Source organism: Molothrus aeneus, chromosome 14 (genome assembly GCF_037042795.1).
Source record: "Molothrus aeneus isolate 106 chromosome 14, BPBGC_Maene_1.0, whole genome shotgun sequence".
Taxonomy (NCBI): domain Eukaryota; kingdom Metazoa; phylum Chordata; class Aves; order Passeriformes; family Icteridae; genus Molothrus; species Molothrus aeneus.
This window is the reverse complement of record NC_089659.1, coordinates 14,546,102-14,574,087: the sequence shown is the minus strand read 5'-3', so window position 1 is coordinate 14,574,087 and position 27,986 is coordinate 14,546,102. Positions and strand designations below refer to the sequence as shown.

Sequence of the window (27,986 nt, the reverse complement as noted above, 5' to 3'; positions counted from 1 at the left end):
GAGCTGAGTTTGTCAGACAAACAGAGAATGGTTTAAGGAAAGGAGAGCTGGATCTGACCTCATCCCTGTTTTTCCTTGGAGCAGGTGGCTGAGGTGAGCAGGTGTCCATGAGTGATCCCAAGAAATGATGGCTGAGCAGCCGCCCCCCCTGGAAGCCACCCCTCTGCTGAATGAAGTGCCACTTCTACCTCACATGGTCAACGGGGACAGCATCCAGCAGGCAAGTCAGCCCTCAACTGGGAGCACTGGGAGCAGCTGGGATGGTGGCTCCACAAAAACCAGGCAGCTCTGCCACCGCTCTGAGAGCTGGGCAGGGATGTGCCTGTGAGCACTGACATCAGGAGTTAAACAGAAGTGCAAATGGAGAGAGGAAAAAAAATCATTCAGCTCTCAGCCAGTGGACAGGTGTGAAAAAAAAAGGCTTTAAAATGGAGCTGCAAACTCCAAAAATCAAAGGAAAAATTGGGGGGTTAATAAAGGTTTTGAAACTCCTGTGAAGTGACGAATAAAGATTAGCAAGGGATTGCAGAGGAAATCTATGACAGGAAAATGAAAGGAAAGACCTTGGCTCCCTGGTTTTAAGTGTCTTCATTAATAATTACAGTGCAGTGGTGAAACCTGAGTGTATTTAGTTGAAACTTTAGAGCTTTATTGGACACAACCCTTCAGAAGTCCCTGGTAGGGTTAGAAACACAAGTAAAAAGTGGCAGCAGAACAATTTTGAAGCCCAAGTCTATGTAAATTGTCAGTAAATGTGAGTTTAGTGTTCAGCAGAAAGAGCTGAGTGCTTTGGACTACAAATACTGGGAGCTCTTCCCATCCTTTGAGGTCTGGCAGGCCATAAATGCTGAAAGTTTACATGAGATCTCCTCTAATTTGTCATTGCTGCAGATAAGATGGAGAAATCTGTCTTGTTTCAGTTGAATACTTGGAAAAATGAGCTTTTTTAAAGAAAAAGTCCTTTTCCCTTTCTGCCTCAAACCCTGGGGGTGGAAGTACAACGAGTATGTCTGGAAATGAGCAAAGTCTCCAAGACATTTCTGAAGTTCTGGCAGTAGAAGGTGAAATTTCAGCCCTGCCCAGCTGGGAGGTGGCTCAGGTGGTTCAGGTTTCATGAGGAAGGGAGATCAGGTAGATTTAGTTGGCTCCTGTCCCCAGAGCTCTGTGTGTGGGACATGGAGGTGACAGTCACTGACATTTTTAGGACCTAGAGGAGACTTTGCAATCAGGTGAGATTAAAAAAAAAAAAGAAAATAATAGAGTTGTATTGTGGAGATGCATTTGAAGTTTAAATAGAATCTTTTAGAGAGAGTCTTGACTTAGAATCTTTATTAATGCAGAGGATTTTTAATTATTTCTCTGCCAGTGCTGTGGAGGACAGTGCTAATACTTAATTATTGCAGAGAGATTTGTTTCCAGAAACCAAACCTGTGTGTTTGGCCAGTGAATCCATTAGCTCCATTTCACTTAAAGCAGAAGTTGGAAGTTTTCTGGAAGGGTTTCTGGATCCAAAAATGTGTGAATAAGGCTAAAAGCAGAGCTGTGGCTGAGCAGCTTTGCCTGTGCTGGTGCCACCAGCCCTGCAGAGGTGCTCAGGGGTGTTGGCAGCTCCTGGGCTCAGCTCTCCCCTGTCTCACCTGGCTCAGATCCACCCCTCAGCCCTGCTCCAGCTTCCTGGACATGTTCCTTGTTGGAAGGTGCCTGGGACTGCATTTTCTTCATGAATCCCAGTGAGTCACTGCTCTGAGGCAGGGCCTGAGCATTCCTGGCATTCCAGGCTCGGCTGCTGGGATTGCAGCACTGCTGGGATCCTTCCCCCTGCTCTGAGCTGCAGCTCATGGAACTGGGCTGAGGCTGTGCCACCTCAGAGAGGCTCTGAATCTCTCAAACATTCCCTTTCTTGCCTCTGAGTTTTGCCCTCAGAGATGAGCCTTTTCCTGAGGTCAGTCCCTGCCTGTGCAATCCTGGATCCACAGCAAATCTTTTTCCTGTTTCTTGTGCTCTGGCAAATCCCCAGCCCATTATTGTCAGTTTTCTTTAAACAATTGACACCACTTCTCTCCCTTTACCCCAAGAAATGTATTAGCATTGAAGTCATGCATTTACTTGCATTCTGAAGTGACAAATCTGCATAAATTTCATTATTAATGCAAATTATGCCACGTTTAAAGGCTTTCTCTGCTATCTCTCACTCTCCTGGAACCATAATAAATATTACTGAGTGCCTAAATGGCCTTTTCAGGGATTTTGGTGGCTTACTTATATCCAGAAACAAATCATCCAGCCAAAGTAAAATTCTCCTGTACAAGGAGCATCCATTCTCCCCTACAAGGGAGGTTATAAAAAATAAAATCAAAGATTAATACAGCAATATGCAGAAGCTGCAAAACCAGTGTTAAAATACAATTTATCATTTATCCTTGGAGTCTGTAGTGATGAGAACAATGAAACTGGTGTCTGAGGAGTTCAGGGAGCTGCAGCACAGAAAAATTCATTCATTAATATGATGTGTAGCTCATTTTACCAGGGATTAAATGACCTGGTGATTTCTTCAGATCCTGCTACAAATGTCACTCCATGAATAGTGCAAAACTACTTCATAAAAATCGAATGAAAGAAAATTACACTGATTTTCACAGCTGCTTTGACAAATACATTTTATTTCAGTTTTTACATCAGTGCCAGCTGTCACCAGAGTGGAATTTGAATTGTGTACCTGCAGTTCTTACCTGGCTAATCCCCCTTTTAATAAAGGATTAACTGTGGAATATCTTAGATGTTACAATAAAGTGCAGCTGCCAAAATTCCCCTGAGGCTGGGGCAGGAGGAGGGGGTGGTTTGGGATCCCAGCAGTGCCTGAGGAGTGATCCTGGCCCAGCTCCAGGTGGATCTGTGTGCAAGGGGACCAAAGGGACCTGCAGGATGTCACTGGGGCCTGGGTTCCTCCCACAGGGAAAACTCACCTGGGCTCACAGGAGCTGCAGGGCAGAGCTGGTGGGAAAAGCCTGGAATGCAATGTGAATCTCAGGTCATTATTGCCTCAGAAAAAGCAGTGTGAAATGGGAAATTAAAAGCTTATTTCATGTGTATCAAGTGAGGCACTTCTGGGAGTAACCAGAGGAAAAATACAAGGATTTTATGTCAAAGTAGGAAGAAATATTTTCATTCTACCCATCATTTTCTTGTTTTACTCCAAGGTTGCCAAAGCTCTGATGTTGTTTGTCTCTAAAGAGGAGGGGTTTTCCCCCAGAGAATGTATAACATTTAAAAAGCCCCCAACCCCTCTTTTGTGTTCTGTTTCCTGCAGGTGATTCTTGTCCAGGTAAACCCAGGTGAAACATTTACAATTACAACTGAAGATGGACACATTCAGTGCATTCAAGGTAAAGGGAGGCTCAAGTGCTGAATCCAAATATTTTGGTTCTAAGGTTATTCCACTGGGTTTTTTTCTGTGATGTCAGATGTGTTTTCTGCACTGGAATAAATCAGATTTTTCAGTTTGTGTCCAAGCACAAATGAGGCAGCACTGGGAAGCTGCCAGGATTCCCTGAATCCTGCAGGTTTTCAGTCCCAAAAGATGGGTTTGCAGTGATCCTTGACTAAGTGTCTTCCCAGGATCCTAACACATGATTTATGTGGTATTTATTAACAATAAGTTAAAGAACTTTAAGGGGCACTGGGACCTCCCTGTGCTGTGAGGTGGGGGAATCATTGCTCCACTCTGTGCCTGCAAATTCCTTTTTACCTTCTGGGTAAGTGACAGAAAACCCCAGTCAGGGCAAAATACCTCCTGTAAGTCAAGTTGAATTTAGCAGTATTTCCATTTTTGGAGAATTTGTCACCATTTTACATGATATTATATAAAATGTGTCCATTCTGCTTTCATCAAATCCCCTACAGAAATGCTTCCCTTGAGCTTCATATAAAAAAATAATGTATTTAAAATTAATTTTTTAATTCCTAGATCAGCTTTACCCCAATACCTGCATTTGCCTTCAGTACTACAGACTTTTAACTGTCACAAATTAAGAGCTGAAATTATTTTTACAGATTAAAATAATTTATACAGATTTTTGTGCAATTAAAAAGACACTGCTGGCCAAAGCGTGGTGCTTGGGATAAAGCCAATAATCAAACAGAGAATGGGATGCAATCCCTGATGTTTCAGGCTCCAGGGTGGGGCTCCCATCTTTGGCAAAAGGTGTCTCCAGATGGGAAAAGCCTTGGTTGTTAAGAAGTGGCCCCTTGTCCCTGGCAGGTCCAGCACATGTCCCTATGATGTCACCAAACGGTTCCATGCCGCCGATTTTTGTGCCTCCCGGTTACGTGTCTCAGGTAGGTTCATTTCTCCTTCTCTTGCTGGGTGGTTTTGGGGGAAATTTTAATAATATTTTTATTATTTATTGGTGATTTTAGCTGTGAAAAAAAGCTATTTTTTCCGTTGAACTTACCAACTGTTTCACTTTATTGTGGGCTCTGTCCCATCTGTTACTGAGTAATGTCTGATCCAGTTTCCAGGAATTTTTTAATCCTGCTCCCAGCAGTTAAAAACACTTTAGCAACAAGGACAGCTCTGAATTGACTGTCTGAGCTCCATGAACAGGATCCACATGTTTATTTTCCGTCAGTCCTGTTTGCAGGGTGAAGCTGGGTCATATGAACAGTCCCAACTGGCTGCAGGTTTTCTATTTAATATAAAAATTTATCCGAATTTTCAGTGCTCCTTTCTTGACCAGCCCTGATCTCCTGAAATTCCAGCAAAGCAGCACTGCTGGAGCAGAGTGTGGTGGTGATGCAAACACTGATTCCAGTGATGTGTTTGGGAAATGAGCAGGGCTCTGGGCTCTCCCAGCTTTGCTTTTCCACTCCCTTGGATTTTCCACTCCTGGGTGTTGTTCAGGTCAGACCTGCATGTTGTTACCAGAGATACTCCCAGTTTGATTTATTTCTAAATTAATGTGTTTTAAAAGGAAATAATCAAAACCAACTGTGGAAACAGAACTAGTGTTTTAGTAATGTTGAAAATCAGGAGTGTTGTGAGTAGGTTTGAAACCTGTGAGTTCTTGGGTTCTCCAGGAAGTTTCTTTTTGCACACAGCTGAATTTTGGGCTTCTGCTGTTCTTCAGCTCTGCAGACCTTGAGCAAAGCATCTCCCAGACAATTTCTGATCCCTGTGAAATGGTTCCCTCAGTGCAAACAGTGGGCAAAGCCCTGGCAGGACTGAGCTGCTCAGCCTGAAAACCACATTTATTTCTTCTGTGTTTGCTGTCACCTGAAACCAGCAGGGTTGGGTTGTTTTCCCTTGGCTGTTGTGACAAGGATTGACAAGTTGGAAAGCAGCTTTAAATCAGAGCTTGAGTTACCTGGACTGCTCTTGTCAGATGAGGTGATAACTTTGTGTTCCCAGTGTCTGGAGGAGCCCAGGGCTGGTTCTCTTGGATTCTGCCAAAGTGGAGGGAAATAATTCAGGAGTGAACAGGTTGTGGACTCCCAGCCCTGGAAGTGTTCCAGGACAGGCTGGATGGGGCTTGGAGCAGCCTGTTCTGTGGAAGGGTCCCTGGGGTAGGATGAGATGAAGTTTAAGGTCTTTTCCTACCTGAACCACCCTGGGATTCTGTGATTGTTCAGACTGACTGCCTCAAACTCCACTTCATCCCAGCAGTACCTGCCTGGTTTCCACTGGAATCCAGTCTGGTGTGCAAACCCTGCCTGTCAGGTCCTGGATATGAACCAGAAGAGGGAAATCAATCCCTTGTTGCATGTACAATATTTGATGATGGGATTCTCTCTGACCTCACAGTTGATTTCTCCCATTTCCCTGCAGGTGGTGGAAGAAAATGGAGTCCGGCGAGTGGTGGTGGTGCCCCACTCGGGGGAATTCCATCCTTCCATGCATCCCCCCCCTCCTCCCCCTCCCCCCCACGTGCCCCATTACATGCACCACCCCCATGCCCTGCTGCCACCCCCCCCTCACCCCGTGTTCCCCGCGGTGCCCGGCACTGGAGAGCTCCCACCTCAGTTCATGCACCAGCCCCCGCCACCGCACGTGTTCCAGGAGCAAGGTGAGAGCCCAGAGTGTCCCCAAGCCCTGGGGACAGCTGGCCCTGCCTCCCCACACATCCCCAGGGGTTGTGCTATTAACTTAGAGCACCCCCGTGGGTCAGGGACTCACCTGAGTCCCGAAGAGTGAGTCCCTGAGTGTGCAGAGTGTGGTTGTGTATCCTCTGATTTTTCTGTTTGGATCCTCTGTTTTCAAGGGATTGTGCAAATTTGTACCTGAGAAATGTTGTATTTTCCCATGTTGTATTTTCCACACATCCCTGCTTTTGCCACTGCAAATCCCACAGCAGTGACTCCTAAAACTCTTTTCCCACTGAGTTTTGTCACAGCCTTGGCGTGAAGTTTATTGAAAATGAAACTTAATTTGATACATGAATGTATTTTTTTTAGTCCAGATGTGACTGAAAAGTGAACAAAAACAACCCAAAAAATGTTGTTATCCATAGTGGAGGGTGAAGTGCAGACCCACTCTAAAAACTGAACAAAGCACTAAATCAGTGAAGGACTAGGGTTATGTTGAATTAATCCAAGCTCAAATCCTTATTTTATTATCAAGACTTAAAACAGAAATTAGACTTAGTAAGACCATTTGTTGTCTCTCAAACTTAATTTGGTAATTATGCCTTTTGCCTCGCTCTAGGCTAAAACATTCAGGATGTGTTGGAAAAATTCAGTTGGGTCCTAAATTTGCTTAATTCTTTGTAAATGTGTCTGTAGCAGGGAAGAGAGGCAGCTGTAAAGCAGGATCTGGACCAACTGACAGGAGTAAGGCCCAAAAAATTCAGTTTAAAAAGACCCCAAATTCCAAAATCCCTGTACTTCCAGACTGATAAAGCACAGGGAAGTTCCAGGGGCTGGATTTTAGTGATTTTTCCAGCTTGTAGACTCAGATGTCAAATGAATAATTCAGAATAATGAAGTCATTTCTCCCTTCTTTGCAGAACCTCGTTCCCATGGGAGGACAAACTTCATCCAGAGGGACGAGAGGAGTCTCAAAATGCAGGAGCACCTCAAGAAGAGGCTAAAGGACAGACAAGCCAGTGGTCACACCAACAATAAACTGAACAGCCCTCCCTCCTCACCACATAAAGTCCTTAATTCTTCCAATGCCACAATTCCCAATGGGAATGGAAAGGGCCAGCAAGGGGCAGTTGGAGCACTAAAGCAGAAGCAGATAGGAAAAACAAAGGGCAGTCCAGAGGCAGAGATGGGAGGTAGGTGGCATGGACAGGGGAAATCTCAGTTATTTCTATAAACTCATTGCAAAACAGGTTCTGAAAAAGCTGAATTTATAAATTTGTTTGGCTCTTCAGGATTGGAGGAAGCCTGAAATCTATTATGAAATCCATTATGGAATCCATTGGATTTTTTTTTTCTCTAGGAATCATTAGAATATCAATTTTTTTCATTCGGTATTTAGCAAATAAGGTCTTCAAAAAGATTTAATCTTAAACCTTTTTACTTCCCTGCCATTTCTGAGCCAGGACTGATCAATATTCCCAGTGAGGGTGTCCCATAGGTACTTCCAAAACTTCTGGTGTCACTGTTTGTAGTTCTTTGTGATGAACCAGGACCCATTTAACCTTCAAGAAATATGAAAATTTGAGCAGTTGTAGAAGCTGCTGTTTAATTAGTTCTTATTTCAGCTTTTTAATACCTTGTGGCTACTAAAAACCTTTTGCAGTGTCTTTGAGACAGTGTCAAGCTTCTTCCAAACTGGGAATGTTTTGCCATAGAAATTCCAGGAAAACAAATCAGGCAGAGATAAGATCTTATTATCATTTTTTTTAACACCTCTCATTTTTGGAGGAATGTTTTTGTGTTGTCAAAGAAAACCTATTTCTGCTCCATTAGGAAAAGACCCCCTTTGTGCAGGATGTACTAATAGGGTTTTTGTACCACTGTTGGTTTTGGATAGTTGGTGTTTCTGCCCCTCACGCAGCCAAAACAAACAGGGGAAATGAACTTTGCACAATAAGAACCATTGTTCAAGTCCTAATGAGGCCAACTCCATCTGGTGGTGGCCTTTTGGTAACAGCCTGGGTTGCTCTCGGGCTTTGGGATAATCTGGTTTGTGTTTAAATTGCAGAATCTGACACAGAATCCAGGAAATGTGATACTCACTTGAGCATTGGCAAGCCAGTTGTAAGTATTAGCCTTAAAATCCCATTATTTTCTGGGCCTGTGCTTCCTAGAAAATAACTTGTGTTTTATCAATCCCTTTTCCTTTGTTCTTAATGGTTTAATTTTTTTAATAGAGAAGGTAAATACAGTTTAGCTGTCAGAGTTCATAGCTGGGAAAGGGCAGCCATGCTGGAAATTCACTGTTTCTCAGTTTGCCAGCCTGTAATCCCAGAATATTCCACTGTTGCAGTTTTCCAGTGTATGTGAGGGCTTTACCTTGCAAACCAGGGGCCTGCTAAACTCTTGGAAGTTTGTCCACTCTTGGAACCATCCTTTGCTCAGCAGAGAGGATTTAGGAGTGTTAAGGATAAAGTTTACAGATAGATCCTCTTTTGATGTTATATTGAGATACTGGAGCAAATATTTGAGTATTTAGAGACTTACTTAGGAAGGTGGAGTCTGGTGAGGGTAATTAAAATGTCTGTGTTTGATATTGAGCAAGTGTAATGAGCTCTTCTCTGCATTATCCACACAGCAAACAGGGGTTGTGTTCCTTTGCACCAGCTTTTGAGGGGTTTTTTGGTCCTTTAGTACTTTTTCCCTGTTGCTTCTGACATCTGTACTTTGAGCTACCCCAAGGCTGTGTTGCCTTGGGCAGAGAGAATTTGGAGTGTGGGAATGAAGCAGCTAAAAAAAATCAGACAAGAAATGTTGAGTTTTACAAACAGAGCCTGTGCTGTCCTTAGGATCAGTGGTTAAATGTTTTGTGAGGGATCTGTCAGAAAATGACAATAAGGTGTCTGTGCCTAAATCTGATCTGGGATCCTGCCCAAGACTCCCCAGCTGAACATTTGCTCCGAGTGAGTGATGGAAACCATGATGCAGGAATTTTCTCTTCCTGCCGCACTGTGGTGTTGGTTTGGTGTTGGAAGGGAAAGCCTTTAGAAATGAAAAGAGGAAATCATTGCAATCCAAAGAATGCCTCTATATTCCCACTCCAAAGGGAAAGAATTCCTCCAGTGAGGAGCTTCCTAGGCCAATTAGCGACGCCATGTTATTGACTAATTAACCTTTTCTTGCAGAAAGCAAACTTACTTGCATTATTTATGCTTTTAATAGGTTTCTGATATACAAGCAAGATCAGCCGTTCTGTCCTGGAATCTCCCAGTTAGTTCACAGAATGGAGAGAGCCATAGTCATAGTCCAGCAGCATTTACATTTGAAGTAGCAATATCCAACAGTGGTAAAAATGGAAAATTTAAATCTGTCTATGTGTAAGTTTAGTTTCTTCCTTTAAGCACAATGTTTAAACCATTAACCAATCAGCAATCTCTCTATCAGGAGCTGTTTGTTGACTTGCAGACCTTCCTACTTCACATGAAATAAATTTTAAGTAATGTCACTAAAGAGTTGTACATGGACAGTGGGAAACTTAAATGTGCACTACGTGGTTTTGCTTTTCAATGAGCTTTGAGCCCTGAGGTTTAAGGAAGAGCTGTAACTCTGCTTTCTGTTTGTTTTTGCCTTTTTACAGTGGGGAAGAATTAACAATTACACTTCCTGATCTCAGACCAGCCACTGATTATCATGCCAGGTATGCTGCTGGGAAGGAAATAAAGCTTGGGGGGATATGGGCATTGCAGGGTTATTGTGGCTTCATGGAAAATGGGTGATACAAACAGTTCAGGAATACTCTGAAAAAACACCATGCTGTGGACACAGGGTTTGCTATCTAAATTCCAGTTTCTCTTTTAACTTAATTAAAATACCACCGAATTTCCTTCCCTACCGCCTTCTCTGTCTCCTCAGATTTCTTAGTTACAAACTTTAAATTATTCTCTGCTGGTACTTTTTTTAGAACAACAGTCTGTAGATTGTCGTGGGCTGAAGTCAGTGGGAAATGAAATAATTTAGCCTTGAAATTGGATCTGAAAATCTGACTTGTCAGTTTGATTTCAGAGATGCTTGTCTGACCTGCAGCAGTGCAAGCAGGGGAGTGGGAATGGGCTCAGTGGGAAGTGGGATGGGATGATCAGGAGTAAATGATCCTGACTGGTGGTGTTGGGCTGGCCAGGGAGAGAGCAGCTGCTAAACAAACCAGGGGAACCAGAGTCACCCTCAGTGCTGGGGCACTGGAGCAGATGAGATTCAAGATTCCCTGCAGCAAAGTCCTGCTCTGAGGCTGTGGAACAGTTCTGGGTGTGGGAAGTGCTGGGCACAGCTCCACCTGCACAGTGCTGTGTTTTCCACTGAAAGAGGCAGGACTGCTGAAAACATGAAGCAATTCCTATGAAAATCGTGATTTTATTGTTTAATAACAATACAGTTGTTATTTTATGATTTGGCCTGTTTAGTGCCCATACTCCTGCACAAGTGTTGGCTGTATTTGAATTTTAAGGTGTTTTTAGCAGAAGGCTCTTTTCCAGTCAGGTATCCTGTTGCCATTTTGGAACACCTGGCATAGTTTTCATCCCCTATCCCACAGGTTTTTCAGCCCTAAAATATCTCCACTGTGACAGAGAGTAATGGCAGAGTAAATGAAGGGTGAGAAAGGGGTCTGGGGGTGAACTGGGTGACCCCCACCCTACAGCCACTGCTTGGGAATAAATCCCTGAAGCTGCCAGCTCTGCCCTTACATTTCCAAGTGCCAGTGCAGCAGCCACATCATTAATTACCCTTTGTTTAGAGTTTCAGCAACCAGCAGTTCCATCAAAGAAACCATTTCAGAGCTGGTGAGCTTCACCACAGAGAGCTGTGAGCCAGACTGTCCAGCTGCCCCAAAGCTGATTAACAGAACCAAAAACAGCCTGAGCTTGCAGTGGAAGGTAAGAGCCACACCTGGGGCTGAGTGAAGGGGAGCAGAGCACTCTGCTGGATTCCTGGGCAGTGGATTGAAATCAGCTTTGTCAGGAATTCAGTGTGTGCTGTAGGTGGTGCCTTTTAAGTTGCTCAGTGAAGATTGATAATGAAATAATAATTACCTTTCTTTTTTTTTTTTTCAATGTTTGCTGAGTTTCTTGCCTGCAGCTTTAGTGTGATAGAGTTGGTAGCAGGGCTCTTCTCTTCTGAGCTGGCAGAGAGGAAAAAATGGATTTTAATTTATTTATATCTTTGCTTGAGGTCCTGGATGATAAAGAGATATGACAATGTTCTTTTAGTTGCTCTGACTCATTCAGACTAAATTTCTTTGGATGGTTCTATAGATTCTCATTTTTGATCTGACTTTTGAATATAACCACTATCTGTCGAGGTTTATTGGTGGCTGTGTTTACTTGGTTTTTGATGTTTTTCTTATGATCATGCTGAAAAATGGTTCCAGCTAAATGCCTTTAGTGAAATTATTTGTAGTATCTGTGCTTAGAAAATGAAGAAGTTCCCATTTCATGTGTCAGATGTTGCTCGTGTGAACCCTTAGATTGCACAGGCAGGTGGTGAGCACCCAGTGCAAGGCACCAGGAAAAGAGCTCTAAGAATGTCATTTGCTTCATTTATAAAATCAGTCAGTTTATAAATTCATATTCTAAACTATCAGAACTAAAAGAAGTAGCACAGCAGCCTTGTATTGAAAGGCAGTTGGAGTTTATTCAATGTGTAAAAATATTTATAAAACACATTTACAACCACTTGATTTTAACTCTTTTTTTCATTGTTTCTTTATTTTCAGTCCTCAAATGACAATGGTTCCAAAATAACTAATTTTCTTTTAGAATGGGATGAGGTAAGAGCTTTTCTAGTACCAAAAAAAAATCATAATGACATCTGTAGAGCAATTACACTTAAAAATACCCTTTGCTTAGGTACAGCAGCTATTTTGGTGCAACTGTCCTGACAGTTTTAAAGAGACAAATGATCAGTGGGAGGGGACAGTGTAAAGTGCCTCATTTGTCATCCAGAGCATCAGTCATTCCTTTGTTCTCTTTAAATGTACAAGCATTTGGCATCTTTGGGTTGTGTCACAAATCTCCCTCAGCTCTTGAGCATCTTGCTGAGATGTAATGCAAAGTTCCAGAATGTGTTTTGTTTTCTGCTCAATGGTTTATCACCATTCTGTCCAATCCCCAGTACCAAAAGTAATCGGGTATCTCAGTCCTAATGTGGTTTATTATCAGGACTGCTCAGGGTGACCATCAGCAGACTCAGGATGACCATGATACATTAAATTTTGCATTCTTGAGGCTCAGTAATTTCTTTTTTAATTACCTTTCAATGACATTTCTCATGGAAGGTGTCCCTGCCCATGGAAGGAGATGAACTTTAAGGTCTCTCCCAACCCAAACCAGTCTGAGATTCTGGGATTTAGGAAGATGTAGAGTGAGGAGGGTGACCTTGGCAGGGATCAGGGAGTGACTTTGGATCTCCCTGTTTTCCAGGGGAAGAATGGCCCCTTCAAGGAATGTTACTACGGGCACCTGAAGCAGTACAAGCTCACCAAACTCGCTCCCTCCACAAGATACTCCCTGAGGCTGGCTGCTAAAAACGACATTGGAATGAGGTAACCAGGAGCCCAGGGATACCAAATGCTGCATTTCCCCCTGGATTCCATCAGCTGCTGCTCACCCTTGTTCAAAATCTCCTCCCCAGTGGGTTCAGTGAGACGGTGACGTTCGGCACGGCCGGGGTGGTGCCACCAGCCCCAGCACCACCCACGCTGCTGGAGGCAGGAGTGACCTGGATGGCCCTGGGATGGAGCCCTCCTGCAGGAGGGGCCTCAGATGACTCCCTCACCTACAGCCTGGACATGGAGGAAGAAGGTTCTGTAAGTGCTGGGCTTTGTGTGGAAATTTCCTTTATAGTGGTGAAATAAAAATTAACTTTTTTTAATCTCTCGATAAATGGTCAGCAAGTATTGCATGGAATTGATGGCAGAGTGAGAAAGCATTGCATGGAATTCATGGCAGAGAGATAAAGCATTGCATGGAATTGATGGCAGAGATAAAGTATTGTGTGCAGTTCATGGTACAAAGTATTGTGTCCAATTCGTGGCACAGAAATGAAGTTCATGATTAAAAAAATGTGATTTACCCGCTCTGGGTTTTGTTTTACCCTAAAAATCAGTGACTGTGTTCATCTTTTTTTCCCCTCCTTGCCAGGGCTATGGATTCCAGCCCCAGTACAATGGAGATGAGCTCTCGTGCACTTTAAGAAACCTGAGGAGGAGTACATCCTATAAGTTCAGGGTTTGTACCATAGTTTGTTCCTAATTTCATGTGCTTTCCTGGGCTTTGGCATTTTCCAGCAAGTTTTTCAGCTTTGTATGGAGACAGCAGGAATTCACCTGTTGTGCCAACAGTTAGCAGTTGTTAGAGCAGGTTTTGGTGAAGTAATAATACAAACCAGATTTTTTGCACCAGCTAATTTTGGTATAAATTATTGTCTTTATTTTGGTAGGGTTTTTAATAGATTTTTTTAAATAATGTTTATCCTCATGTATTATCAACATATATTGCTGTCATTAAACCATTTATTCTCTATTCTGTTCCCTCCTCCAACAGCTCTTTGCCTACAACAGTGAAGGAAAAAGCAGCCCCAGTGAGGTGGTGGAGCACAGCACCAAACCTGACAGACCTGGAGCTCCCAGCAAACCTGTTGTAAAGGGCAAGATCCATCCCCAAAGTGTGAGAGTCACGTGGGGTAGGTGCCCTGGGGTGTCCCAGTGCTGCTGGGGTGTGGGCAGCCTCTCTCTGATTAAATGAGAGGGAACTCAGGCTGCTTATTTATCTGCAGGTATTGTTATTGCAGGAGAAATACTCAGCCTTACCCAAAAATGGTTTATTTTGGGGCTGTGGAAGCACACTGGTGTTGTTCATTCATTTCTGAGAAGCTCTCACTGCTGTCCTAAACCCCCCTGTGGGTTTACTGTGATGTTTAAATAATTCCTATGTTCACTTAAAAAATAAGAGCTGATACCTGAAATTGGGAGTGTTTTCCCAGTTACTCTTCCTGGAATAATCATTATTAATAATAGGAGGAAAATTGCTCAGAAAAATGTATTGTATCATTAAGTAGACTGGTTTCTCTTGCTGTGTTTGAATGAATATGAATGTGTTCACTGGAAAAGCTGATAACAAAATACTGCCTTGATATTAAATCTTCTGTAACTTAAGGTGTTGATTTCTTTCAGAACCCCCCAAGGATAATGGAGGATCAGACATCTCTAAATACTTTCTGGAAATCTCTGAGGCATCAGTTGGTAAGGAATCACCTCTGGGTACTAATACAGTACTCAGTCTCCATCCCTGGAGATATTTAATTCACATTTAGATGTGAGACATGGTTTAGACTTGGATTTTGGAGATGTTTTCCAACTTAAATGATGCTTTACTCCAGCAGTCATTTCTGATTTCACATGTGTGTGTGTGTTGTACATGTTCTCTGTATAATTAATCATTTCAAATTGATTCTCTGGCTCGACCACCTTAATAATTGTGTGAGAGAATTTCCAGGTGTGATTTTAGAAAGGTTTGGAAGGGTTAAGGTGCTTTTCCTTCCCCCAGGAGGGAGGTGGGAGCCCATTTACAGCGGAGCCCAGCGGGAGCACATCTGTGACCACCTCAGGCCTGGCACCTCCTACAGGCTCCGGGTGTCCTGTGCCAGCAAAGGTGGGGAGAGCCAGGTGAGCAGCAGGAGGGGAAAGGTGCTTCTGTTCCATTCCTGTTCATGTTTTAGCAAAATGCTTTCTGTCTGTGCTCTGCAATGTCTGTGTCCCTGGCAGGCCTCTGATGTCACGACTGTCACCACAGCGGCCGTTCCCCCCGGGCCCTGTCCTGCCCCAGCCCTGGTGGGCAAAGCCAAGCCTAAGGAAATCACTTTGCAGTGGGGTAAGCACCAGAGTTGGAGTTAAACTCTCTGATTTCAGTCATCCAAATCAAAAATCTATAGAACTCATCAGGGGAAAAAAAGGTAAAAATAAAAATATAGAAATGCTGATCGTGACCTTTGGGGTTTTTTGGGTTTGCAGTGGGGTTTTTGGTTTGTTTTGTGGGATTTTTTTTAAGAAGACCAAAGCTTCTGTCCACCTCTGGTAGGATGATACAGTGAGACTTAAGCAGACATAAATATTTTCCAGTGAGAAAGCTTCCTGTCTGCCCTGACAGACAATTGACACCTGCTTGGCAATTTAAAAATCAACTCCTGTTTTCTTGCTGTTATCTCAGTAAAGAAGATAGGCAAAAATTAATGAAGGTACAAAATACATGAAAAAGCCCTGATGAAGGCCATCTTAAACTAAGTATCAGTACCTGAGGGGTTGAAGCAAGCTTCATGAAGTATTTCTGCTCAGACACATGACAAGAGCCTGCCATAACTTAGGGAATTTAGAAATTAATAGGAGAATGCCATCTGTTTTTGTTTTCCAGGCCCCCCAGCTGTGGATGGAGGCTCTGAGATCACAGAGTACCTCCTGGAGATGGCCAGCTCGGAGCAGGATGAGCGCAGGGTGCTCTACCAGGGCCCAGCAGCCGAGTTTGGAGTGACCAACCTGCTCCCAGGGAGGAGCTACAGCTTCTGGCTGCGGGCAGGGAACAGAGTCGGGGTGAGCACTGCCCTCGGCACATCTCTGACACCACACAGGGGACAGCAGTGATGCTGCTGAGGGCTTCTGTAGCGTCAGTGGTGTGAACTTCTTGGTGTTTGTGCCTTTGGAATTGTTGGATGTGTTACCCCGAGCTCAGGCTCTGCAGATGTGCTGGGAGCAGCATTGTGTGGAGGAGGGTGGGTGCCAGCCAGGCCAGGCTGGGACAAGTGTGGGATAAACGTTGGTGGCATAAAAGTGTTTGTGAAACAGTGCCCAGCTGCTGCTGGAAGGCAGATCCTGGCTGAGGGAGGGAGGAGTTACAAACCCTGGCTGTGGGAATGGGGCCAGCTTCAAGTACCTGCAAGGAAACTGAGCCCTGAGCTCTGCTGTTTACTTCCCTGTCAAGTTAAAAATAGTTTGTTTGCTTCACTTGCACATCACTTCTTGCCCTGGTGCTGTTGCTGTGCTCATGCAGTGTTGTTTTCCTGCAGTTTGGCCCCCACTCTGAGAAGGCAGAGCTTTGCACTGCTCCAGGACCCCCTGAGCAGTGCTGCAAACCCCTGATAACCTGCAAAAGTGCAACTTGTGCTGTGGTTTCATGGGAGGTAGGTGTTGATGGCTTCCAGTACCACCCAAATTAGTGTCTGGCTTTTAGAATTGTAGTGACATGTTTATGATACACAGAAATTAGAGAAATAGCATGTGTTGAGGTGGAATATTTTAAGCCCATTTCTTTATAGATGTCTGTGTTGGGTTTGTAAACTTTGGGAGTTATTAATTGCAGTATTAACAGGACAGATTGGGTGGCATTTAACCCTCCTCATGGTGTGATAATTGATATATAGTGAATTAATTCTTTTAAGTGGTAAGAGATTGTGGGACAGTCAGAATTCTGGTGTGAACTGTGGTGGTGTTACAGCCACATGTCACCTTTTAACTTAAAATCCCTTGGAACAGACCTCAAGTTTTAACCCCAGTGTTTCCAAAGGTTGGATTTGATGATCTTGGAGGTGTTTTCCAACCTTTTCTGTGACTCTCATCCAGTGTCTCAGTGTGACAGAGCTCCCCCCTGGGTGCTGGGGGTGTGTAAGTGCCAGAGCTGAGCAGAATTTCTCCCTCACCCTGCAGAGCCCGGCGTGCAACGGAGCAGAAATCACCGAGTACAGGCTGGACTGGGGCCAGGTGGAGGGCTCCATGCACATCATCTACACTGGCCCCTGCCAGAGCTATGAGGTCAAGGGGCTCACACCTGCAACCACCTATTACTGCAGAGTCCAGGTAGGAAAAGCCTTTTGGTGCCACTGGGCACTTGCAGTCTGGGGACAAACTCCAGCTAAGAGAGGAGTAAAGTCATGTGCTGTCACCTGCTCATGCAGTAGAGAAGGTAATTGGGAAAAACACTTCCCTTGTCCCCCAGTCCCTCCTCATTCCCTGAATCTGTAAGAGTTTAGATCCAGTGTGCTGTGAAATACCAGCTTTACAGATGCTTTGCCCTGTTGACAAATTATTCAGGAGATTTTCCACTCTCTTCCACGTTGCTTTTAAGAACACACGGAGGGCTGTGAGAGCTGTGCCTGCCTGCTTGGAAAACAGGGATGTGGTAACTCCTGTGTGGTGTCTTTCAGGCTGTGAACGTGGCTGGGGTGGGGCTGTTTGGGGACACGGGCGTGGTCACCACGCCCCCCTCAGTGCCCGCAGCCGTGGCCGTGCTCCACTTACTTGAAGAGGATCAGGTGGAAATTTCCCCTCCTTTCTCCACGTGCCTTGCAATCCAGTGGGAAGAGCCCTGCTGCCACGGGGCAGAGATCACAGGCTACAACATTGAGTATGGGGAGAAGCAGCTGGTCACTGTGGGGAGAAACACAACCCATGTCCTTGAGAATTTGCTGCCTGACACCCTGTACAGGTAAGAATTATTCTGAAATCATATTTGTAGGATTTAAAAGTCTTTTGAGAGGGTAGTGCTTTAATTTTTTAGAGCAATATTTCCTGCAGCTTGCAGACTATTTGCCTAATTCATCCTGCAGCTCCAAAAAAACTCCTAAAATTGTCATATCCAGAGTCCAGCCATAACATTGTCAGGAGTGAGATCGTGGTTGGTGTTAAGGTTCACATTCTGTCTCAAAGCCAAGACTTTAAGGTTTCTGGGTTTAGAATTTTTCATTGGGATGCTGAGGTGTGTGGTGAGAAGATGGATGGACAGGTAAGAGCAGAGCAGGGGATCCTGTGGCCTCGGTCTTGCTGGAGCTGAGTTCAGATTTTATTTCTAACTGCATCTTTATTGCTTTACTGTTTGGAGTTACACTCTGTACACCTTTTAACTCCTGCTTTGTTACCCAGCACTTTTTGTGACCATGTGGCTGCTCTCTCCCATCCCAGGATCAGGGTACAGGCCATCAACAGCTTTGGAGTCGGTCCTTTCAGTCATTCCATGAAAGCCAAAACCAAACCACTACCTCCTGACCCTCCCCACCTGGAATGTGTTGTCTTCAGCTACCAGAGCCTTAAACTGAAATGGGGAGAAGGGCCCAGCAGAGCTTTAATTCCCAACCCTACTCAGTTCAACCTGCAGATGGAGGACAGGTTTGGCAGGTGAGACCATTAAGGATATTGTGGTTTTACCACTTCGTGTCAAGTTTTTAAGGTGTTTTATGTTATTCTCCATTCTGTTTGCACCACTGAGTCATTTGGGCATCCCAGAGTTTACCCTTTTGCAGTTTTGCATCCCATCTTTCAGCCAGAAATTATGTCAACAACTTGCACTTCTGCTGCCTGTAAACAGTAAATACTATTTAAGGAATAAATACCTTACCACCATCCTGTGCTGGCAGGGTAATTTTTGGACATTGAAAAACAAAGTTGGGCCTGCATATAAGAAACAGGGGTTGACCAGCTGTTCTTTAACTAGAAATTTCAATTTATTTTGGATATTCAAGGGTTGTTCTCTTGATTCAGAGGAGTTGGGTTCTGCAGCCTCAGTGGGAAGAAAGCTGGGACACCCAGAATGCAGCATCACTTCTTTGTCCTTAACTCAAATCCGAGTGTTTCAGGTCTGATACTGCCCTACACATTGGTGATTGCTGGGTAACTGTGTGTGTGTTCTGTGTCCCCCAGGTTTGTGACAGTCTACAATGGTCCCTGTCACACCTACAAGGTGCAGAGGCTCAGTGAATCCACCACGTACCATTTCCGCATCCAGGCGTACAACGACGCAGGGGAAGGAGCCTTCTCGGAGGTCTGTGCTTTCACCACCACCAAGTCTCCACCTGCACCTCTCAAAGGTGAGCTGGCACTGCCCTGGCAACTGCTGCAAGCCACTGGTGGGCAGGATTGGATCCTACAAGCTGACCCTCAGCCAGCCTTTGAAGGGACAGAGAAACAAACTCTCTCTGAGGGGCTTTGTCTGGGTGGGAGGAGGGCTCTTTTGTTGTCATCACCTCCTGCACTGCAGCTCTTCACCCCTGAACTGAGCGTTCCTACCTTTGCTCAGCTGGAAGGGCATTTTGCAGGGTTATCCATCAAAGTTACAGCAGTGTGTAGGCAAATGAGGGCACAGTTAATTCCTCTGATCTTCACTTTCTAACATGGACATTAAAGATCATCATCAAAGTCACTGTGAAGGTCAGAGTGCTGAGTGCCTGCAGCAATATTGATTGACTGGACCGTGGTTAGAACATAATTTCAGCTCTGCACATAGGCAGAAATGCTGAGTTCTGTAGTGACTTGGAAGTTCCTCTTTTACAAACATGAGCTCACCCTGACAGCTCAAAAAGACCAACAAGTATAACCTACACATAGCAATGATCATTTTTTAAGCTCATGTCATGAAATAAAAGAAAAAGAAAGAAACAAATGCTTTATATGATTGGAATAAATTGCCTCTTATCATGACAGCTGTACATATGTAGAGACCATTGTTCTTTTTCTAAAACACCAACAAGTCACTCTCTTTTGCAGCACCCAAAGTGATTCAGCTGGAAGAAAACACTTTTGAAATCACATGGGAGCCTCTACAGCCGATGAAAGGAGATTCCATTGTTTACATCCTTCAGCTTGCTGCTGGCAGAGAGTTTGATCAGGTACCTTTCATACAGCTTCAGGAATGTGAGGGGTTTTTCCTGGGAGAAATTATTACCAAAGAAAGGTGTGAATATTTCTTGTGGAAGGTGTCCCTGCCCATGGCAGAGGGTGGAATGAGATGGGCTTTAAGGTCTCTTCCAACCCAAACCATGCTGTTATTCCATGATTTGAAGGTTGAAATTCTGTTTGGGGAGGTTACAGGGAGACTCTTCATTTCAGAAAGCATGAAGTGGGTGAGCACTGGTTTATCCTGTTCTCCCAACAATTCTTTTGGCGCTTGATTATTAATCCTGATGGTCTGTGGTACCACTGCCTCTGTTAATCAGAGAGTCCACGTTGCTGGAGGAGCTTTAGGGAAGAAAATGCAGGATGATTTTTCTTCTTTCTGAGCCTCCCAGCCCAGGTGAGGCCTCAGTGTGGGGGTGTAGCAGGAAACTTCAATGAATTGTGAATTGTCAGGAGAGGATTTTACAAAGCTGGGGAGAGGAGGGCAACTCCAGGCTGTGCCCACATCCCTGGAGCAGGACAGGCAGTTCCAGGTGCTGGTGCTGAGTGCTCTGCTCCCGACTGAAGCAGCTCCTGTCTCCTGCCAGGTGTACAAGGGCCCCGAGCCGTGCTTCCGGCTGCCGGCCGTGCAGACGAACTGTGAGTACCGCGCGCGCGTCTGCGCCAGCCGCCAGTGCCACAACCCGCCGGGCTGCCCGGAGCTCTGCGGCCCCTACAGCCCCAGCACCGTGTTCTGCTGCCAGCGCCGGGAGCCGGGCCCCGCGGCCGCCCCGGTGGGCACGGAGCTGGCGCAGAGCGGGAAGCGGCTGCGCGAGGAGCGCGCCATCGCCATCGCGCTGCTCTGCGGCTTCGCCGTGGTCGCCATCCTCTTTGCCGTGGTCATCCAGTACTTCGTCATCAAGTAGGGCAGAGCGGGCCCCGCTCAGCTGTCTGTACAGAGCTCTCTGGGGTATTTATGGGTAGTTCAGTGAAATCCTAACTGGGAACCCCTCACTCCGTGCGTTCCCGCTCCTGCTGCTGGCTGCCGGCAAGGCTGGTTCGGCAGATCCTTTCCAAATGCTGGACACAGATTTCCTGTAGAAAGGGTGATCCTGGGGCCTCTGCAATCAGGGTGATCTGTTAGAGAACAGCAATCAGCTGCCTTACGGTGCACACTGGAGGGGTGTGTGCACGCTCCTCCTCTCTCCCCATCCCAGCCAGCTGGAGAGGGAAGGCATTGCTAGAACAGTCCTCTGCCAGCACCACCAGAGCAGCGGGAGGCGATGGCTGTTCATCGAGTTTCGCTGTAGTTTGATATCCATGAAATCCAGCAGCACAAGTGCTTTGAGCTTAGAGCAGAACTGCAGAGCCTACTAGAGCATACCACATTTACTAGACTGTAGAAGGAAAGCAGAATATTGACTTAGTGATATTACTACTTTACAGTTATTTTAATACTTGGGATTCAGTAATAATCATTTCAAGTGTTGGAGTAGAGGGTGCCAGGGTTTTTTAGGGTTTTAATCCAAACCAATGCCAGCAGGACGTGGCGCTTGGCCGGGATGCCCAGGAAAGGCTCTGCCCGGAATGTTCCTGCTGTCCTGAGCAGCTTTGGCCCAATCCACATTTCACTCTCAGTGCCTGAGAGAAAAGTAATTCCCTGTGCAGCATGCTCAGAACAGCACAGGAGTTGTCTTTGAAGAGAAAGAGTGCATTTATGATAAATGTTACACTATTTGGCTCAAACTGAGCAAATGTTTTTGTACTATTATTAACCTAAAAAATAAAAAGTTCAGCCTGCTTTGGGTGCCCTTCTAACTTAACCCCAATGAGCAAATTGTACGTGAGAGAACTCTTTTTAGATAACGTTTATACAATGTTTTAAACTTGCTATCCCAGTGGTAGCAGCTTCACATTCCATGGTTTTCCTGTTGGGAATGTTCAGCCTGCTATGAACTTGTCTGAAACTCGTCCTGGTCGGCTGGGGGATATTTTTGTGGACACTGTGCACTACATTTGACTGTTGTGTTCCATCTGCTTGTGAATCCCTGAGGAGGAGCCTGGCAGCCCCTGGCTCCGTTAGATCAAAGCTTTTGAAAGCTGGAACTCACAAATTTCCAATGTTTTCAGGATGGGTCTTGCCAACAGCATTTGGAACATGCCACAGAATGGTAGATTTAGGGTATTTTGCAAAGTCTGTGGTTCCACTTGGGCCATCAGAATGATGCACTTGTGGGTGGGAGGGTGGATGTGACAGAGCTACAGGCGATGTGTTTCCAGTAATTAATTAATCACTTTTAAGGGTCTTTCTCCTACAGCAGTTGAGGAATAATGTTGTGTTAGAGTTTGAGGCATTGTGTTGTATTTCAGATGTGGAAAACCTAAATTATGACCTAGTATCACTTAATCCTCTTCACAGTAGATCGATGGTGCAATCTGAAATTAATCTTTTCAAAACGTACTCTTCATTTTTGTACTCTATTTATTTTGATTAAAAGTCCTGGAAAGAAAAAAAATGTATGTTTGAATGTATTGTTCTACTTGTAGCAGAACTTTAAGTTAATCATTTATTATATCATAGAAATCTCTCCCTCCAGTGTCAGAGTTTTATACAGATATTAGTCTCTAGTTTGCAGAAGAGTTTACAATCTGTCTTTATTTTCCTCATAGTCTCCCTTTAGCAGATAAACTGCCTGCAGCAAATCTCCGTTGCCAAAGGGTTCTTTTTTAACTCCTTAGAACCAACTTGTAGAGGTTTATTTGGCAATAATAGTCCTGAAATTAGGATTGCAGAGTAAATACTAACAAGTCACCACTGCTAAAAAATGAAATTGAATCCTTTTGTGATTGCCACAAAATGCTCATATTTCCAGAAAATATCTGGGATTTCTACTGCAATATGGATTTTCCATCAGCTGTTGTCCATTCCAGAAGGATGTACCCTCGTGGCATTAATGTATTTTAGGTATCCTCGGTTTTCTTGTATTGTCATTTTTGAGGTATCTCAAACGTATGTTAAAGCTGCCATGCATTGTATTACTAAATTGTAACTATCAAATAGATAATATATTTAATACAGCCAATAAATAATACAAACGTATTCAAATTTGACTCCAAGCTCCTGTGGTTTTGTGGGATTTAGTGTCACTTGTGTCATGTGTAATGTAAGGGAAGGGAATATGCTCAGTGTCATTAAGAGCTGAATTAACTTGGGAGCCTTGGAATATCACTTCCATTCCTCCTCACACTGCAGGAAGGACCTGCAGTTCCCAGGTGAGGTAGAACAGTTCTTTGATACTGGAAACTGAATAATTTGGGGCTGATTGCCAGTTTTCCATCATTTTGTGTTGACTCAGGGCTTTTCCCCCTTGAGCTTTTCCCCAGCATTTGCTGCTGAGTGCGGAATTTTGTCTGACAGTGCCTTAATGATCTGATGAAGATGAGAAAGGCTTTATTTGACCATCATTCCCCAAGAGACAGCTGGACACTCAGCCTGGGTAAACTTTCCACTTGAGGAACAATCAGGGGTGAGGAGCTGGAAATGCTGGGGTGGAGGAGGCAAGTGGAGTGGGGGCCAGTGTGAGGGAATCCCTCTGGGAAGCTGGGAGCACAGGGCCAGAGGGAGCGGGGACACCCAGCAGCAGGATCTGTCCTCACAGTCCTCAGAATTCCTCCAGAGCCCAGGAATGGGGCTCTAGCAGAAATGAGAGGGATCAGCTACAAAACAAACCTCCTCCTCCTCTTCCTCCTTAGAGCTTGGCTCTTTGCAGCTCTTCTGCTCCCAAGGACTGCTCAAATTCCAGTTCTGTGGATCCAAATAGTGTGGGATTAGTGCTGGAAAGGTCAGAGCTGAGCACAGGCACTGCATTGTCCAGCAAATCCCAGATCTGACGTTAGGGAGATTCCTGCTGCCCTTTCCAAGAGGCAGAAGCACTGGCTGGGGTTGTTCTTGCAGATTTGGACACCTCCCAACAAGAAAAGCTGTCCTTGTGCCAAGGCTCTGCATAGCTGCACCCTGAACACCTCAACAGATCCCATCTGGGAAGAAATTCCCAGTGAAATTTCATAGAATCATGGAATAAGTCGGGTTGGGAGGGACCTTAAAGCTCATCTTGTTCCCCTCCCAGCCAGACAGGGACACCTTCCTCTATTCCAGGTTGCTCCAAGCCCTATCCATCCCGGCCTTGAACACTTCCAGGGATTTCAAATGTATGGGATTAACTCCTGCACCCTGAGCAGAGCCACGTGCCCAGGCTGTGCTCTGGTTTCTCCAGCAGATGATCCCAGCTGGCTGCAGCTGCCCAGGATGAACGACCCGCGGCAGACGGAGGCTTCGGCGCCGGGCCAGGACACACCGTGACCCCATTTCCTGTTTTCCAACACTGAAAACACCCCCAGTGGCTGAGCAGAGGGGAAGGGTGGCTGCTCTTCCATTGGGCCAGCGTGTGGTGCCTATGGAATGTGTCATTGTGTGTTTATCCTGCAGAAAAGGAGGCTCAGGGGAGATCTTGTGGCTCTGCACAGCTCCCTGACGGGAGGGGACAGCCAGGGGAGGCTCTGCTCCCAGGGAACAGGGACAGGAGAGGAAATGGCCTCAAGCTCAATTGTCTCATATTGTCCTAATTCAAATTGTCCAAATTATTATTACTCTAATTGTATTACTATTTTTATAACCATTTTATTACGACAGTTTTGCTTTACGGCACCTTTTACGACAGTTGCGCTTTACGGCACCTTTTACGACAGTCGCGCTTTACGGCACCTTTTACGACAGTTTTGCTTTACGGCACCTTTTACGACAGTCGCGCTTTACGGCACCTTTTACGACAGTCGCGCTTTACGGCACCTTTTACGACAGTTTTGCTTTACGGCACCTTTTACGACAGTTTTGCTTTACGGCACCTTTTACGACAGTTTTGCTTTACGGCACCTTTTACGACAGTTTTGCTTTACGGCACCTTTTACGACAGTTTTGCTTTACGGCACCTTTTACGACAGTCGCGCTTTACGGCACCTTTTACGACAGTTTTGCTTTACGGCACCTTTTACGACAGTTTTGCTTTACGGCACCTTTTACGACAGTTTTGCTTTACGGCACCTTTTACGACAGTCGCGCTTTACGGCACCTTTTACGACAGTTTTGCTTTACGGCACCTTTTACGACAGTCGCGCTTTACGGCACCTTTTACGACAGTCGCGCTTTACGGCACCTTTTACGACAGTCGCGCTTTACGGCACCTTTTACGACAATTTTGCTTTACGGCACCTTTTACGACAGTTTTGCTTTACGGCACCTTTTACGACAGTCGCGCTTTACGGCACCTTTTACGACAGTCGCGCTTTACGGCACCTTTTACGACAGTTTTGCTTTACGGCACCTTTTACGACAGTCGCGCTTTACGGCACCTTTTACGACAGTTTTGCTTTACGGCACCTTTTACGACAGTTTTGCTTTACGGCACCTTTTACGACAGTCGCGCTTTACGGCACCTTTTACGACAGTTTTGCTTTACGGCACCTTTTACGACAGTTTTGCTTTACGGCACCTTTTACGACAGTCGCGCTTTACGGCACCTTTTACGACAGTTTTGCTTTACGGCACCTTTTACGACAGTCTTGCTTTACGGCACCTTTTACGACAGTCTTGCTTTACGGCACCTTTTACGACAGTCGCACTTTACGGCACCTTTTACGACAGTCGCACTTTACTGCACCTTTTACGACAGTCGCGCTTTACGGCACCTTTTACGACAGTTTTGCTTTACGGCACCTTTTACGACAGTTTTGCTTTACGGCACCTTTTACGACAGTCGCGCTTTACGGCACCTTTTACGACAGTTTTGCTTTACGGCACCTTTTACGACAGTCTTGCTTTACGGCACCTTTTACGACAGTCTTGCTTTACGGCACCTTTTACGACAGTCTTGCTTTACGGCACCTTTTACGACAATTTTGCTTTACGGCACCTTTTACGACAGTTTTGCTTTACGGCACCTTTTACGACAGTTTTGCTTTACGGCACCTTTTACGACAGTTTTGCTTTACGGCACCTTTTACGACAGTCGCGCTTTACGGCACCTTTTACGACAGTCGCGCTTTACGGCACCTTTTACGACAGTCGCACTTTACGGCACCTTTTACGACAGTCGCACTTTACTGCACCTTTTACGACAGTTTTGCTTTACGGCACCTTTTACGACAGTTTTGCTTTACGGCACCTTTTACGACAGTTTTGCTTTACGGCACCTTTTACGACAGTCGCACTTTACGGCACCTTTTACGACAGTTTTGCTTTACGGCAATTTTCGGGATTTTACGGCAATTTTTTTACGACAATGTTTTGCTATTTTACGGCATTTTTTTTACGGCAATATTCCTGATTTTACGTCTTTTTTTTTACGGCAATTTTCCCGATTTTTTTCGGCAATTTATTTTACAGCTATTTAGGCCATTTTACGGCATTTTTTTTACAGCAATTTTTTGCGATTTTACGGCATTTTTTTTAACCGCGATTTTTTGCGATTTTACGGCATTTTTTTTTACAGCAATTTTACGGCAATTTTTTTTAGGGCAATTTTCCCGATTTTACGGCAATTTTTTTTAGGGCAATTTTTTGCGATTTTACGGCAATTTTTTTTAGGGCAATTTTTTGCGATTTTACGGCAATTTTTTTACAGCAATTTTTTGCGATTTTACGGCAATTTTTTTCTACACCAGTTTCGCGATTTTACGGCATTTTTTTTTTAGCAATTTTTTGCGATTTTACGGCATTTTTTTTACAGCAATTTTTTGCGATTTTACGGCATTTTTTTTTACTGCAATTTTCCCGATTTTACGGCAATTTTTTTTAGGGCAATTTTTTGCGATTTTACGGCAATTTTTTTTTAGGGCAATTTTCCCGATTTTACGGCAACTTTTTTTAGGACAATTTTCCCGATTTTTTTTCGGCAATTTATTTTACAGCTATTTAGGCCATTTTACGGCATTTTTTTTTACAGCAATTTTTTGCGATTTTACGGCATTTTTTTTAACCGCAATTTTTTTGCGATTTTACGGCATTTTTTTAACTGCAATTTTCCCGATTTTTTTCGGCAATTTTTTTTACAGCAATTTTTTGCGTTTTTATGGCACTTTTTTTTTACAGCAATTTTTTGCGATTTTACGGCATTTTTTTTTACAGCAATTTTCCCGATTTTACGGCAAATTTTTTTAGGGCAATTTTTTACGATTTTACGGCAATTTTTTTTACGGCAATTTTCCCGATTTTTTTCGGCAATTTTTTTTACAGCAATTTATGCCATTTTACGGCATTTTTTTACAGCAATTTTTTGCGATTTTACGGCATTTTTTTTAACCGCAATTTTTTGCGATTTTACGGCATTTTTTTTACAGCAATTTTTTGCGATTTTACGGCATTTTTTTTTACGGCAATTTTCCCGATTTTACGGCAATTTTTTTTAGGGCAATTTTTTGCGATTTTACGGCAAATTTTTTTAGGGCAATTTTCCCGATTTTTTTCGGCAATTTTTTTTTACAGCAATTTATGCCATTTTACGGCATTTTTTTTTACAGCAATTTTTTGCGATTTTACGGCATTTTTTTTACAGCAATTTTTTGCGATTATACGGCTTTTTTTTTTACGGCAATTTTTTGCGATTTTACGGCATTTTTTTACAGCAATTTTTTGCGATTATACGGCTTTTTTTTTTACGGCAATTTCCCTGATTTTACGGAATTTTTTCTTTAGGGCAAGTTTCGCGATTTTATGGCATTTTTTTCCGGCTATTTTCACGTTTTTACGGTATTTTTTTACGGCAATTTTTCGCGATTTTACGGCTTTTTTTTTAGGGCAATTTTTTGGAATTTAACGGCATTTTTTTTAGGGCAATTTTCCCGATTTTATGGCATTTTTGCTTTTCGGCAATTTCTGCGAGTTTACCGCAGTTTTGCTTTACGGCACCTTTTACGACACTTTTACAACAGTTGCGCTTTTACGGCAGTTTTACAACAGTCGTGCTTTATGACACATTACACATTTACACTCTCACATTACACATTACATTACAGTTTTACATACCACATTACAGTTTCACATTACAGTTTCACATTACAGCACTTACTTTTACAGCACTTTACGGTTGGGCGTTTTTTAAAATTTATTTATTTTATTATTTATTATTATTGTATTTTATTATTATGTATTTATTATTTATATTATTATTTA

At 44.1% G+C, this 27,986-nt stretch overlaps 1 protein-coding gene across 1 annotated transcript in view; it reads left to right on the top strand.

Annotated features, from left to right (window-relative positions):
- LOC136562658 (fibronectin type-III domain-containing protein 3a-like) overlaps window positions 1–22,873 on the top strand; it is a 39,345-nt gene extending 16,472 nt beyond the window's left edge. The window contains exons 3-27 of the mRNA XM_066559608.1: window positions 85–220; window positions 3,308–3,383; window positions 4,259–4,335; window positions 5,825–6,062; window positions 7,002–7,274; window positions 8,150–8,205; window positions 9,304–9,458; window positions 9,719–9,778; window positions 10,871–11,009; window positions 11,849–11,902; window positions 12,555–12,676; window positions 12,766–12,940; window positions 13,275–13,361; window positions 13,677–13,815; window positions 14,306–14,374; window positions 14,679–14,797; window positions 14,897–15,002; window positions 15,540–15,715; window positions 16,189–16,302; window positions 16,826–16,975; window positions 17,323–17,603; window positions 18,077–18,289; window positions 18,812–18,978; window positions 19,655–19,776; window positions 20,371–22,873. Coding sequence (XP_066415705.1) covers window positions 125–220; window positions 3,308–3,383; window positions 4,259–4,335; window positions 5,825–6,062; window positions 7,002–7,274; window positions 8,150–8,205; window positions 9,304–9,458; window positions 9,719–9,778; window positions 10,871–11,009; window positions 11,849–11,902; window positions 12,555–12,676; window positions 12,766–12,940; window positions 13,275–13,361; window positions 13,677–13,815; window positions 14,306–14,374; window positions 14,679–14,797; window positions 14,897–15,002; window positions 15,540–15,715; window positions 16,189–16,302; window positions 16,826–16,975; window positions 17,323–17,603; window positions 18,077–18,289; window positions 18,812–18,978; window positions 19,655–19,776; window positions 20,371–20,688 — 3,582 coding nt within the window. The 5' untranslated portion in view covers window positions 85–124 and the 3' untranslated portion in view covers window positions 20,689–22,873. The remainder of the gene's footprint in view (window positions 1–84; window positions 221–3,307; window positions 3,384–4,258; window positions 4,336–5,824; window positions 6,063–7,001; window positions 7,275–8,149; window positions 8,206–9,303; window positions 9,459–9,718; window positions 9,779–10,870; window positions 11,010–11,848; window positions 11,903–12,554; window positions 12,677–12,765; window positions 12,941–13,274; window positions 13,362–13,676; window positions 13,816–14,305; window positions 14,375–14,678; window positions 14,798–14,896; window positions 15,003–15,539; window positions 15,716–16,188; window positions 16,303–16,825; window positions 16,976–17,322; window positions 17,604–18,076; window positions 18,290–18,811; window positions 18,979–19,654; window positions 19,777–20,370) is intronic.
- Window positions 22,874–27,986: the final 5,113 nt, after the last annotated feature.